This window comes from Vidua chalybeata, chromosome 3, assembly GCF_026979565.1.
Source record: "Vidua chalybeata isolate OUT-0048 chromosome 3, bVidCha1 merged haplotype, whole genome shotgun sequence".
Classification (NCBI taxonomy): Eukaryota; Metazoa; Chordata; class Aves; order Passeriformes; family Viduidae; genus Vidua; species Vidua chalybeata.
The window spans coordinates 104,176,320-104,190,321 of NC_071532.1; the positions used below are offsets into that span (position 1 = coordinate 104,176,320).

The window sequence follows — 14,002 nt, forward strand, 5'->3', positions numbered from 1 at the left end:
ACACACACCACTATGATGTGTCAGGAAATCAAGGGCATCCCTAATAGGGCACTTGACATTCCACACTAATATGTCTCAGCGGCTCCATCCATGCATCTGTCCCTGTTCAGAGGCGTGCCTTTAACTTTAGTGGGAGAACTAAATAAATCTGCAGGGGCTGCAGGATGTAATACATTGCATATATCTGCTTTTGTTGCATTTACCAATGGAAAGATACATAGGCAGAAAGCTTGTTCTAAGTTGCACCTCAAAACTTTGCAAAGGACCCTTCCTTAAGCAAAATGTGATTTGCTCTTTGTATTAACTCGATGACTCTTTGAGACAGAGTCTCAAATGTGAAATAAAATGGAACTTCACCTGACATACCCATAGTAAAAACTTTAACACCTGATCCTGCAACTCACACTCAAGTCTGTCTGATGCACAGCACAGAGAAAAAGGGGGGTGCCCACAAAACGTATTCCCATTTGCAGCCAGTTTTCCATCTCCCTCCTTTTTACACAGGACACACTTTTACTGGGTTCCTTTATGTATATTTCACAGTCTATGCCGAGAGAAACCAGAGTGGGTGCCTTCCGAGCTGCTAGTGCCTTCCACATTCCAGCTGTGCCTCGGAAAACACCTTGCACGGAGCGCGGTGCTATAAATCCCTTCTCCAGGAGATGGTGCTCCTGCCCTGGGAGAGCCTTCCCAGGGCTCGCACGCTTCCAGAGGATGCTCGGTCCCCCCGCGGCCACCCGGCCCCTCTGCTGAGCTGGGACGGGGTGGCTCTGCCCGTGTGATGGGTTCTTTTCCGAGCTTCTCATGCTGCTCAGCGGCTGAAGGAGAAAGAGGCCCACAGCATAATTTTTTGTTTACAAAACAAAAAGTTGGAAAAGGCAAGATGGAAAAGGAAAGCAGAAATGGTGGAGTTAAAATGCAAAACTGGGTAGGAGACCAGGAGGTATCAGTGGTAAGAATTAGTTTGTGAACTGCTCAGTTTGCCCCATGGTGTGTGCTGGTGTCTGTGGGGCATTTCAGGTGAGTCATCTCTCCTGTGGGCCCAAACCCCCACGTGTGTCATGGAAGGACATGCTGCCCTGGCAGGGAGCTCAGGGACACTCTTTGATGGAAGTGATGCAGACCATGCAAAGCTGCAATCAAATACGACTTTGCACCACGTCTTTTCCCCCACCCACACACCCACCTTCCTCCATTCCTTCTCCTCCTCACAGCCCAGCACAGCAGCAGGCACAGAGGAGTGAAGGGAGGAGTGCTGGGCTGGAGCTGAGGCTAGCAGGTCTTCTCTGGCCATGTGCACACCTCAGCCAACCCCCAGGGCTTGTTGGTGTCCCCAGAGTAACTGTCCAGGAAACCAAATTTGCAAGAATTTAGTTCTATTTGTCAGGTCTGTGGCAGAAAATAAAAGCATGGGATTAGAGCATTGAAGTGAATGAGAGAGAAAAGGTAACAACAATACCAAAGAATGGGAAGATAACTTAAGGGGGAGAAAAAAACCCCAGACACTTTCCTTCCATGTTCATAGTGGTGAACAGCTGCATCCAGAAAGTTATGAGTGAGATAATTGGAGTTATTTATATAACTGGAGTTGCTGGTAAGACCTTGCATTATGATGGAAAGCAAAGAACTTGGGTTTTGTGTGGAGAAATTCTCTCTCAAGTGAAAGAGAAGTGGGCCTGGCACAACAGTCATGAGCAGCACTGGCTGGGAAGGGATGAGGAAAGGGCAGAGAAGGAATCTCCTAGGAGGAGTTGGTAACTGGAAAGGTCAGGGTGAGGTACTCTGTTCCTTTTCTGGTGTTCCCTTGGGTATCTGCTGGCAAATACTCTCCCAGCCAGGTCTCCCCTTCTCCTCCATGATGCCCCCAAATCTGAGGAGCCTTGACAAAGGGACTGGGAGCTGGAGGACAAGAAGTTGGGGAAGATGTGATGTGAGAAACTGATGAGAGAAAAAAAGACTGAGTGGAGATCAAAGGATTTAATGCATAAGAATAAGGAATCACAGACCAGATCTTGAGGAGAGCTGTAGGACAGTGCTTCCCCTCGTTGCATCTCACATGTTCATCCAGGGGTGGGGAGGAGACAGCTGACAGCTTTCTTGACCTCTGTGACAGCTGTCTCGGCTGGGCTCTGTGTTAATGCTCTAGGAACTGTTTTCTGGAGGTACTGCTCTCCCTCCAGGAACTAGTAATGGGAAGAAGGTGGCTAGTTAGACTGAAAAGGAACCCAAAATGAAGGGAAGTGAATCCCACCCCTTCCAACTAGACGCTGGCCTAGACTACCACCGTGAGGACACTTGGGGTGAGTCATCACCATGATCCAGCATCTGTGATTGGTGCATTGACAGATTACTTGCTGACTCTGCACTTTTCAAAAGCAGAGTCAGCTTTTAATTTATTTTTTTAAAAAATTAACTGAGCGCTTGGTTGTGTTTTGACTCACTATTTTCAGGTGGCTTATGCCAGACCCTGTCGACCAGATGCTGAATAGGACAATTTTCCCTGAGGGGATATTGGAAAGCCTTTTTCAAGAAGCTTTTTTCTTTCCAGAAGGATTGAACTCTCCGCAAAGCATTTCCTGTCCCCTAGCTAGAGCACAGTGCTCAAATTGCTCAAATAGAAAGTGATGTGAGACAAGCGCAGCTTTAGGCAGCCAGACTGAGCTGACGTCAGGTCTCTGGGCCTGAAGCAAAGCAGCCTACGGGGTTCTTGAATCAATCTGATGTTTCATGCATGGAGTTTGTACCTTGATTTGTCTTATCTTCCCTGGCTATCCCTGAGCAGACAATCAGAAAGAATTCAGCTTGGCCTCGGCTTAAGTAAGTTTTGGAAGGAGTTGCTGGAAGATTTGGAAAGAAAATGATGGTGTTGCTTAGCTACTTGCTGAGCTGGCCCTGCTGTCACTTGTAGCCATCTCACTAGAAGACATTTGTTAAGTGAAGCCCCAAGAGGCTTCTTGTGTGGTCACTACATGAAAACACACTTTTCCAAATAGCCACTGGCATCAATAGTCTGATCACTGAACTTGCTCAAACTTGAAAATCTGGTGGAGCCCCACTGGCTCAGCTAACAGAAACAGCTGCAAACACCTCCAGTTTTGAAGCATGGAGGGGGTTTGTCACTGCAGCTTATTTCTATTCCATCACAAAGGGCTGATGACAGGGAAGGTGAGGTGGAGGTACACAGCTCTGGGAACGTAGCTGAGACATGAGGCATATGGTCATTCCTTGAGGATTTCCCTTCTGCCTCAGTTTCCTACTTTGAGAAGTGGTCTTCCATGCCTGGTGGGGTTCTAATTAAATCAAATTCATTCCTATGCTGAAGAGCATCAGTAGGGCAGCCCTTTTGCCAGGCTGGGACCTTGCCCACAGTTGTACAAGAGGAGGTAGCCATGGTAGGGGATTCACCATGACCAGGACTCAACCCCTGAGCATGGAAATTATTCAGTGCTCCACACACAAACGTCCCCAGCTGCCATGGACAATGCAGAAGGGCAAGTAGGGCAGTGCTGGGCACAAAAACAGGGAGCTCAGGAAGGGGGACTGCAACAGAGGGGACAAGCCCAAGTGTCAGCTAGGCAGGAACTATTCCTTCCTGACCCTGAAGCAATCACCATCCAAAAAATGTTCCCAGTAAGAAAACTGGGTTAGTGAGAAGATTGTCCCCTGTCTTTCCAGAAACTTGACCAGAAGGGTCTATTGGTCAAGGAAGGGAGAGACTGAAGTGGGACATGGTGCAAGCTGTTTTGGGAGTCAGGATCCCTCCTGGGCATACAGCCATTGGCTTCATGTTATTTGGGATTGGTTCTTAGGGAAAAATTAGAGGCAAATGTGGCCCTTCATCTTAGGTTTTGGCACACTTCCGATTTAACACTCAGTGAACAGGGTGTCAGTACAGTCTCAAAACTGTGTTTTTCAGCCCATGATAGAGATACACAGAGGATTTTTAAGCGTAAGAGTAAAGAGAGATGGAGCAAGTGAGCAGGGCTGGAGCCAGGATCACCATGCTGATTGAGGGGCCCCACAGGCAGGAGCACATCGCTGTGCCCACAGCAGTGGGGAGTGCCCTCAGGAGGAACTAGTCTATTTACTGGTGAAGCTGAATGGACATAAAATCTCCCTCAGTTATGTGGGTGTTTTTTTTCTGTATAAACTTGCTAATTGAGTTGTAAAATAAAACTGCAGCCTTTCCTCTCCAATTTCTGCTGCTGCAGCAGCGTGCTAATTTGGGTTTGGAAGGGGGCTGGTAGAAGATGGCTTTTTGCCAGGGTGAAATTATGCACAAAAGTTTTGCAGTGGGAGAGAAGGGAGCCCATCCCCAACACAGGGAAGGACTGGGGGCAGGAGCTGCTGTGCTGCTGTGCAGGGCTCAGGAGGCTTGGGAAGGTCCTGCAGCTGGGCTGGGCTGGGCTAATGGAAATTCAAGAAAGCCCAAAAGGGTTTAAATGAGGCTGCAATGGAGAACAGATGGGAAAGTCAGTGCTTGTGTGTCTCGATAGATGCTGTGTGGTTGGGAGGATGAGCTGTGGGATTTCACATCTACCCTCCAGCTCAGCTGGGCAGGATTTGCTGCTTGGGTTGGAGTACCTGTGTGTGTGTGTGTGTGTGTGTGTGTGTGTGTGTGTGTGTGTGTGTGTTCATGTGCCTTCTGGCACTCACAGACGTGTGTCCATGTCACTGGGGTTGTGTGCGGGTGTGTGTGCCTGTGGCTGGGTCTCCATACAGACAATGAGCACAGGGATCTGCCTCTTGTCACCCAGCAGCACAAGACTCTGTCATGGGGACAGCTGCACAGAGGGACAAGGATGGTGTGGTGCAAATTGATGCACAGGAACAAATTGATGCAAATTGCTCAGCTCTGCCAGCTTGCAGCAGGCAGGGATTTGGCCCTGGTGCCCACATTGGAGGCTGAGAAGAAGACTGGTCTGTGGGCAGTAAAAGTTGTGGGGGAAGAACAAACAGGAGGCACAGCTGTCTGTTGCATCAATGTAACTTTAATTTTTGAAACATACACATCAAAAATGCAGTGATAGTGACAGTTCCAGTGCCAGGGAATTTGGTGAAGCTTGGGATTCCACATGTGTGGCAGGCATATGCACCCCAACCTGCAGGAGGATGTACAGACTTGGGGGCTTGATGCTAGGCCCACGCTCACCATTTTTGTACCTTTCACTGTTTCCCATAAAACTGACTGTGTGAAACGGTTCCAGGCAGGATGATCCAGAAACCATTGCAAGAAGCCCAGAGGTTTATGGATAACTTGTCTGCCCATTCAGCAGTCCTTCCCAGCCCATCATCCTTCCATCCTCTTGCTGACCGTTTTGATCCCTTCCTTGGGCAGCACTGAGTGCTGCCACAGGCTGCAATGGGAGCATCAGGAGCACAGTTTGGAGCCTGGGGCTGTGCTTTGAGGTGGGATTAAGTGGGACAGGACCGGACAGTGCTTTTCAGCCTTCCCATCTTTGGGAAGAGATGCCCTGAGCACTGAGCCCTGCTGCCATGTTCTGGTTCTGGGAGGGCTCCCGAGTGGAGTCAGCACCCTGGCCAGGGGGGAGTGAGGCCTCAGGTCTGGGAGGTCTTGTCAGATGGTTTTTAAAAATGACCTTTAGTATCTGAATAACATCAGGCTGGATTTAATAGGAGACTGACAGAAGAATAACAGTTAATGAAGCCTTTCTCTGTGAACCCTTCCTCTGCCTCCTACCCCAGCTGGGTTAGGCTCTGGTGGGTCACTAACTGCTGGGGGAGTGGTGTGTGCAAGGCCCCGTGTGAACACACTGAGTGTGCAAATGCCAGGCAAACCATGCCAACTCCATGTACAGGCTGTGCAAGCCCTGTGCAAAAGCTGTGCAAGCCCTGCAAGTGCTGTGCAAGGTGTGCAAATAGCTTCAGGCCTGGCCATCTAGCGCTGCATGGGACAAGAATTTGTTGGGATGGGGTTTTCTTGGGATGGTGTCCTGGGAGTGCCGTCCATGTCTCTGCACAGTGTGTGTGTACACACCGAGCAAAGCCGCTGGTTGGCATCAGAAACCCGCTGGCGATACTGTGACAAGACACCTGTAAAATTACAGCAGAAAGAAATCCAAGAGGCTGCAGTGACAAATGCTCGTGAGAAGTGATTGTTTCGGGGGGGGGAGAAGAAAAAAAAAAAGCGGTGTTTGTTTTGGCAAAACACCTACATTCCTTCAAATAAATCATCGCAGCGCTTGTTTTTGTATTTGCGGAGAAATCGCAACAGACATAACCAGGGACTTAAGAGACTTGAAATAACATCCTAGTAAATACCCCACTTTGTTATTTTAATCGAGACCCAAGGAAACATCTGAATTTTACCAAGGAAACCCTCCGCGCGAGGGAAAACATCAGCCCGCAGCCCGGCTGGGTCTTTGTTTTGCTCCCGTGTCGGACTCCCGAGGCGGAATTACCGGGGCCGATGGAGGCTCGGGGCAGCCCGGGGCATCTCGGAGCGGTGCGGGGGGAGCCTGGGGCCCCGGGGCCGCTCCATAGCGGGTCGCTCCGGCTCCCCCGGCCGCTCCCGGCCCCGCCGCCGGCATCACCCCCGCGAGCCAGTGTCGGGGAAAAGGGGTCTGCCCGAAACATGGGGTGGCGGTCCTTCCGTTCGAAACAGAGCCAGGTTAGCCCCATCTCCAGTGTAGGACCGGGACCCCCAGGATGGGGTGGTGAGTGACCCGCTCCAATATGGGGTGAAGTTTCCCGGTCCAGTCTTCGGTATGGGGATTCCCTGCTCCGAAATATCACCCCTGCAAACAGAGGTGGTGGTGGCCCTCCAGCCTCCCGCCATCCCGAACTGCGGTCGCCTTCCAAAGTCAAACACAACCCCATTCCACCCCACAGTTAGGCTAGGGTGACGCCTTGGCACGGGGCTGTGGGACGCAGCTTCCCCCGTCAAAGGAGGGGCGCGGGTGCCCCCACCGGGTGCGGGCCCGGAGCCTTGAGGGATCTGACACCTGCCGGGGAACACGGGGCGGGATCCGACGGAGGGCCCGGGGGTCCCTCACCTGGCGGAGGAGGCGGGGCGATGTTCAAGGGGGGATCCGGGGGTCTCTCACCTGCTGGGGCGGGCGGGTCGGAGCCCGAGGGGGCGTCCGGACGGTCTCTCACCTGCCGGGGCGAGGGGGGCGGAACTCGAGGGGGAATCCGAGGGTTTCTCACTTGCCGGGGCGGGCGGGTCGGAGCCCGAGGGGGGGTCCGGAGGGTTTCTCACCTGCCGGGGCGAGGGGGGCGGAACTCGAGGGGGAATCCGAGGGTTTCTCACCTGCCGGGGCGGGCGGCTCGGAGCCCGAGGGGGGGTCCGGAGGGTTTCTCACCTGCTGGGGCGGGCGGGGCGGGTGCGGGGCGCGGGCGGCGCTCGGGCGGGGAGGGGCGAGCGGCCGGCAGGGGGCGCCCCCGGGCGGCGGGCGGCCGCGGCCGCGGCGGTGGCGGCGGCGGCGGCGGCGGCGGGCGAAGACGATGTTCAAAAGCGGGCGGGGAGCGGCGGCGGCAGCAGCTCCGCGCCGAGCCCCGGGCCGCCGCCATGCGCCTCCGCGCCGCCGCCGCCGCCCTCTGCCTCTGTCTGCTGGGCGCCTGCCGCCTTCGCCGCGGGCTGGAGGCCGCCGCCGTGCGCGGCCCGTCAGCCGCCGCTCCCCAGCGACCCTCGGCAGCCGCGCCTTCCTCCGCCTCCTCCTCCTCCGCCGCCGCCGCCTCCCCCTTCTCCTCCCCGCCGCGGAGGGACGGGGCTCTCCGCAACGGCACGGTGGTGCCGCATCATTACATGGTGGCCCTGTACCAGCGCCTGGCCGCCCGCCGCTCCCCCGGCCGCCGCGCCGACACCGTGACGGGCTTCGCGGAGCGGGCGCGCAGCGGTGAGTGCGGGTGAGCCGCGGCCGGGCAGGGGAGCGCGGACCGGCCGCCCCGCCGGGACTCCGCCGTCGGGCGGGAGAGAAGTCGATGCTTGGGCTTCGGAATGGGCTTGGGGATGAGGATGCGGCTTAGGGATGGAGACGGTGTTGTGCGTGGGTGTGGGGATCGGGCTCCTGTGTGGATGTGGGGATGGATACACGGGGTTGTGCATCACTCTGAGCGTGAGTTTGGGGACGTGATGGCACACGGAGAGGATGTTCGCGGTGCTGGTCCGAGCACGGGGCTGTGCCTGGGATAGGACAGTGCGTTGGCTGGGGAATGGGGTTGTGCGTTGGTTTCCGCACGGGGTAGTTGCAGGGGATGGAGCTTCACGGGATAGGGGCTGCGCATCCCGATTGTTTAACGGGAATGAAGCCGTGCGCGAATCTGAGCGTGGGAGTGGGGGCGAGGACAGGGCTGGGAATGAGTTTGTGCGTGAGCATACGGTTAGGAGGGTTGACGATGGGGACAGCAAAAGATTTGTGCCTGGCACCGGTGAAGGGGTTTGCCGACGGAGATGAGCGTGGCGCAGAGCGGGGGTCTGCGGTGGCGATGGGGTTGCACACGCAGTCGGTATCAAGGATGGCGCTTGGTGCTGGGGATGCGGTTCGGGACGGGCAGCGAGGTGCAGCCGCCCAGGACGGGATGAGCGGCGGTGCGGGGCTCTCGGGACCTCCCGCCACCTGATGCGGGGCCGGGGGTGCGGCGCATGAGCAGCTTCTCCGCGCGGCATCCCCCGTCCTGCCACAGCCTTTGCAGCCCGAAAAGCTCCACGGGGCACCGCGACGGGCCGGGCCGGGCCAGGGAGGGAGCGCAGCCACAGTGTCCCGCGGGGTACTCGGCCCCGGGCGGCTGCGGCGCTCCGGGGCGACTCCCGCTAACGCCGCCGGCTGAGCTCGGCATCGTCATCCCCTTCTCCCTCTTCGCCCTCTTCTCTGTCCTCTTCATACCCGCGAATATAACAACAACAACAACAACAACAACAACAACAACAACAATTGTATATACGCACCTAACGATATACTTTTAACAAATACATGTATATATGTGTACTTTGCGTCCTGCCGGTCAAGTTCGCTTGGCTGGGGAAAAAAAAAATACATTCCCGATCGAATAAAGTGAAAACGCAAACTGAAAAGCAGCGGCAGCCGCACCACGTCCCTGTCGCCGGCTGCCAACTCCCCTAGCCCCATTCCCACACCCAGAAGGGGTCGTATCCTGCCGGCAGCTTTTGCGGGAGCAGGTTTACTGCAAGCTAATGGGGAAACGTCGGGGGAGCGAGGCGGGACCGGCAGGAGGATGCTCCGGTGGGAGGGTGGGCAGTGCTCGGCTTGTGAGAGCTGAGCGAAAACTGAGCACAGGTCCTGGGAAGTTTCAGCGCAAAACGAAACCAGATGAACTCTTCAAAGGGATCTCCTTATCTGCTCTTATCTGCTTCTCATAGGAATTTTAGATCTGCTTTTCCAATAGTAATTTTAATAACCATAATGAATAATAATACTACTATTCATGATAATAATAGCAGCAGCAGCAAATGACAGGGAGAAGAAGTTTCCCCCGCGGCGGGCGGTGCAGGCTGCACCCAGCGGCGCTGCCGGCGGGGGCGGGCGGGTGCGGGGCGGGGGTGTCGGGCACGGCTCTGCCGGCAACGGGTCGGGGCGCTCCGGGCACAGTAGAGATGTTTGCAGCATGCCCAGGTCAGGTTTCTCGTTAACGAGGGAGAAAACAAAAAAACAACCCTCCCAGAACTCAATTCACCTCTTCTTCCCAGCTCCACCTCCTTTGGTGTTTCTTTTTTTTTAAATTCACATTGAGTATATTTATTCAGTGCCAGAAACTGCACAAGTCTGTGTCAGGTCTTTGGATCCACTAAAAATAGTGCCAAACTGAGGCTGGACTCACTTTCAGCTGCTGTGGGTGCCTCTATCAGACCTGTGTGCCTGTGCCTATCTGTGAGGGGAAAGTGGAATTTTTAACAGCATGTATATGTGTGTGACACTTGGGGCAGAACAAGTAAGTGACAAACTGCTGACTGGGGATGGTAATGTGCTGCACAGGTTCAGGTGTGGCTTCCGTGCCAAAACAGAACAGTGGTGCATCTGGGGTCACTGGAACACCTGGGAGGAAGCAAAGAAGCCTCCTCAGGATGTGGAAAAGAGTCCTGATGAAAAGCCACTTGTTTGAATTGATTCCTCCCTCCCTCTGTACCTTCTCCTCCTCATTTGTTTTTTGTGCCCCCAGCCAGAGTGACGCTCCTGGATGCAGGACACACAGCCTGTGTCCCGCTGGATGCTCAGGAAGCCATGCTGCACAGCAAGATCTCCCCCATTACCTCTGCGATCCTTGCACCTCCCTAATGTGAGCTTGGCTTTGGCTTGCTGATATTTAAATCTTTTTTTTTTCCTTTTTTGTTCCTTCTGTGTTATCTATTCCAGACGCCTCCCCATCCGCCTCGGAGCAGCGATACCTCTTTGACATCTCCAGCCTGCCCGAGGCAGAGGAGGTGACAGGTGCAGAGCTGCGGATCCTGCGCTCCCTCCCTGAAAACCGGAGCTTGGCCCTGTCCCCCGAAGGCACCTTCCACCACCTCCTCCTTGCCACCTGCCCGAGCCGGGACGGTGAGGAGCCCCGGCTGCTGGACTCCAGGGCTGCAGACATTTTGGACACAGGCTCCTCCAGATGGGAGGTGTTTGATGTCTGGGAGGCCTTGCGAGATCAGAGGGAGAGATCGCTCTCGGGAAAGCTGCTGTGCTTCCTGCTGAGGATCGTCTCGGATCGGTCGGGGCAGCTCCTGCCCCCCCGGCAGCTGGGCTTCGGCAAACCCCGGCCACAGCCCCATGAGCGAGCCCTGCTCGTGGCCTTCTCCCGCACCCAGAGGAAGGAGAACCTCTTCAAGGAGATCCGGGACAAGATCAAGGCCCTGGGCAGCCCCCCTTTCCTGGAGCCCCCCGATCCCGGCCAGGAGGCGTATCTCAAGCGGAGGAAGAGGAGGACCACAATTGCCACCCGGTCTGGGGGCAGGGGCCATGGGAAGAAGGCGAAGACTCGCTGCAGCAGGAAGCCCCTGCACGTGAACTTCAAGGAGCTGGGCTGGGATGACTGGATAATCGCCCCCCTGGATTACGAGGCCTATCACTGTGAGGGGGTCTGCGACTTCCCCCTGCGCTCCCACCTGGAGCCCACCAACCATGCCATTATCCAGACCCTGATGAACTCCATGGACCCGGAGTCCACCCCCCCGAGCTGCTGCGTGCCCTCCAAGCTCAGCCCCATCAGCATCCTCTATATAGACTCTGGGAACAATGTGGTTTACAAACAGTATGAGGACATGGTCGTGGAGACGTGTGGCTGCAGGTAGCAATTTCTGCAGCTCTCCCTATCCCTTTTGGCCTTGCTCTGCAGCCCTGCCCATTATATATATATATATATATCTATATATATATAAAATATCTATATCTATCTATCTATATATATATATCTATATAGATATATAGATATATCTATATAGATATATAGATATATACACACATGCACATTTTGGTGTGTGCCTTTCCAAAAGCCAAGCTCAGAGCAAGTGTCCCCTGTCTTCCCTGGACTACCCTGGCCATGACCCCAAGAGGGATGGGGGATGCCCTCTGAGACTGAGGCTGCCACCATCTCTGTGCTTTGCTGGGTCCCCCCTGAAAAGGGGGCCACACAGCCTGGCAGAGCCCACAGGGAATGTCTCCTCAGCCTCTGAGCTCTGTCTGATTCACTTGGTTTGCCTAAGTGGAGCTGACAACTTTCCAAAAGCCAAGCTCAGAGCAAGTGTCCCCTGTCTTCCCTGGACTACCCTGGCCATGACCCCAAGAGGGATGGGGGATGCCCTCTGAGACTGAGGCTGCCACCATCTCTGTGCTTTGCTGGGTCCCCCCTGAAAAGGGGGCCACACAGCCTGGCAGAGCCCACAGGGAATGTCTCCTCAGCCTCTGAGCTCTGTCTGATTCACTTGGTTTGCCTAAGTGGAGCTGACAACTTCTTTCCCAAAGGTTTTGGAAAACGTCTAGCCAAAATTGTCTTGGTTGGAGTCATGACCTGGGGTGGGGGGGAGGTGGAGTGTGTCTGCAGCAGAGGGATAGGGCCAGCATCACCCTCTGGCTGTGGCAGTGGGATGGAGGTGAGATAGGAATGCTCTTTTCTTTGAGTTAAAGGAATTTTTTCTGTCAGTCTTCAAATTGCTGCCCTGGGTTTCCTGGTGGAAAAATAAGGGATCCCTGGGGGAAGGCAGGGGGTGGAGAACCTGTGGCTGGCATGGGCTGTAATCACTTGGTCCAGGCCTGTTTGCAGTGGGGAGAAGTTTGTGAGTCTGCTGGCAGAGACAGGAACGAAGGAGAACCAGAGGCTAAAAGAGTCAGGTCTGAAGCAGAGCTTGTGCTCTTAAAAAGATGGGAGTGGCCCTGGGAGGTGTTAGCTGGAGATACCTCCACTCCACATGGTCAGAATGTGTTGTCTGTGTCCTGCAGGAGGTACTGGCTGGTGAGTCCCCTCACTTTCCTGCACAAAACTGCATTTCCAAGGCATACTGGGAACCCAGCATCAGGCCCACAAGTCACACAGCCATCCTGAGCACGTCTGGAGAGAAACAAAGGTCCCAGGTTCCCTAGGGAAGAGCCATTTCACTCGGGTTCTTCTCTTTCCAAATAATCTCTATAAAAGCACTAAGCTCCACCCTATCTTCCTTTGGCATCGATTTCCCAGGGATCTGTGTCTCTCCCTGGAGTGCTGGCTGCTCCCTGCTCCATTAAGGGAGCTGGATCCTCCAGGAACAGACCTTTCCCATGCAGAGGGCTGAGTGCTACCCTCAGGGACTGCTATATGAAGTGGGGTGCTTTGACGTGTGCTGAAAGGGCTGCAGGGTTTTAGTAACTCAGGAGCTGAGTTGATAAATTACACCTTTAAACCAGAGAAGCTCTTCATTCATGCCAGGGTGTGCTTTGGATGCTGGGAAGCTTTTCTGCTGCACCTCAGTGGGTTTTGGTACCAAACTTTGGCTTCCGGGGTGGCTTGGCTTAGACCAGAGATGCATTTGCACAGACTTGGTGTTTGATGGTTTGATTTTTTCTTGTGGCCAGGGTGTTGGTGTATAAGCATCAGTGCTTATTAGCGATGGTAGTTTGCTTTTGGAGGAGATAAATCCCTGTTCTCCATGGCAGGGGTGTTCTGCTGGGAGGGCTGAGCCTGGCCAGGGCAGAGAGGGGGTCGCCTCAAAGAGCTCTACTGAGATCCAAGTAATTTCAAAGATCAGGAAAGTCTTGGTGAGGTTCAACAGCCCCTTCTCCCCAAGTGCGTTAGTAGGAAGTAAATGTGTCCATTGAAAACAGTGACAGATCCACTAGGATAACATCCCCAGCCTCCATCCTTCCTCACCCACGTTGCCTGCTCTGCATCCTCAGGCTGGAGCAGGTGGCAGCTCAGAGGAGCAAGTGTGGTGCCCATAAGTGTCATGTACCCCTCTGACACCTGCAGAGCTCCTCTGGCTTTACATCCGTGCATCCAAGAGGAAAACCCATCTCCCTACCTCAGCATGAATATAAATATATGCTAATGATGTACCTGTCTCTAGGGGATGCTCAGAGATGGAGGTTGGGCAGGAAGGGGAGGAAAGATCAGGTCCATGCCATGGGTTTTCTCCCTGTCAGCATTTGGGGAGGCTGAGGTTCTTGAGTGGGTGAGGAGGAGTCAGCACAAGGGTTTGTGGATTTCCTCTGCCCTTTGGCTTCAGCACAGCAGGTTGGGGAAGGAGGTTGGCGCAGCAGTGCTCAAGCTGCCAGATTCCACATCAGTTATAAAGTTACCAAGCTTTGGAAGTACCTAATTTTTCAATTGCCTTTGGTTTTGTTTGATAGTTTTTCTCACTGCTGAGACAATTTTTAAAATGTTTTTGTTTCTTTTACCCCCTCCCCTTCCTCCAAATATTTGTGGTGAGGGTTCATGGGCAGTTCAAATCCAAGCAAGATATATATATATACCTCCTGGCAGCCCCTGCTGGCTGGTGGCTCTTGTGAGCCTCCACCAAAAAGGTGTCCCGAGACCTGCTGCTGTGGTACTGTGTCCAAGGGGTGGTAAT

The 14,002-nt window shown here is 54.3% G+C and overlaps 2 protein-coding genes across 2 annotated transcripts; one reads left to right on the forward strand and one right to left on the reverse strand.

Annotated features, from left to right (window-relative positions):
* Positions 1–5,036: 5,036 nt before the first annotated feature.
* Positions 5,037–7,533, reverse strand: LOC128785238 (myelin-associated oligodendrocyte basic protein-like). The gene is made up of 3 exons (XM_053937539.1): positions 7,467–7,533; positions 7,068–7,217; positions 5,037–6,054 (listed from the first exon to the last, which is right to left on the reverse strand). The coding sequence occupies exons 1-3, from the start codon at positions 7,531–7,533 to the stop codon at positions 5,900–5,902; spliced, it is 372 nt and encodes a 123-aa protein (XP_053793514.1). The 3' UTR covers positions 5,037–5,899.
* On the forward strand, positions 7,532–11,254 carry GDF7 (growth differentiation factor 7). Its single transcript, XM_053939133.1, has 2 exons — positions 7,532–7,859; positions 10,332–11,254. The coding sequence occupies exons 1-2, from the start codon at positions 7,532–7,534 to the stop codon at positions 11,252–11,254; spliced, it is 1,251 nt and encodes a 416-aa protein (XP_053795108.1).
* Positions 11,255–14,002: the final 2,748 nt, after the last annotated feature.

Coding starts and splice junctions, on each gene's coding strand:
- GDF7 (XM_053939133.1), top strand. CDS start 7,532: ATGCGCCTCCGCGCCGCCGCCGCCGCCCTCTGCCTCTGTCTGCTGGGC. Junction 7,860..10,331: donor CGCGGAGCGGGCGCGCAGCG/GTGAGTGCGGGT, acceptor TATCTATTCCAG/ACGCCTCCCCATCCGCCTCG.
- LOC128785238 (XM_053937539.1), bottom strand. CDS start 7,533: ATGGCGGCGGCCCGGGGCTCGGCGCGGAGCTGCTGCCGCCGCCGCTCC. Junction 7,218..7,466: donor CCCGCCCGCTTTTGAACATC/GTCTTCGCCCGC, acceptor CCGGCAGGTGAG/AAACCCTCCGGACCCCCCCT. Junction 6,055..7,067: donor CGACCCGCCCGCCCCAGCAG/GTGAGAGACCCC, acceptor GTAATTTTACAG/GTGTCTTGTCACAGTATCGC.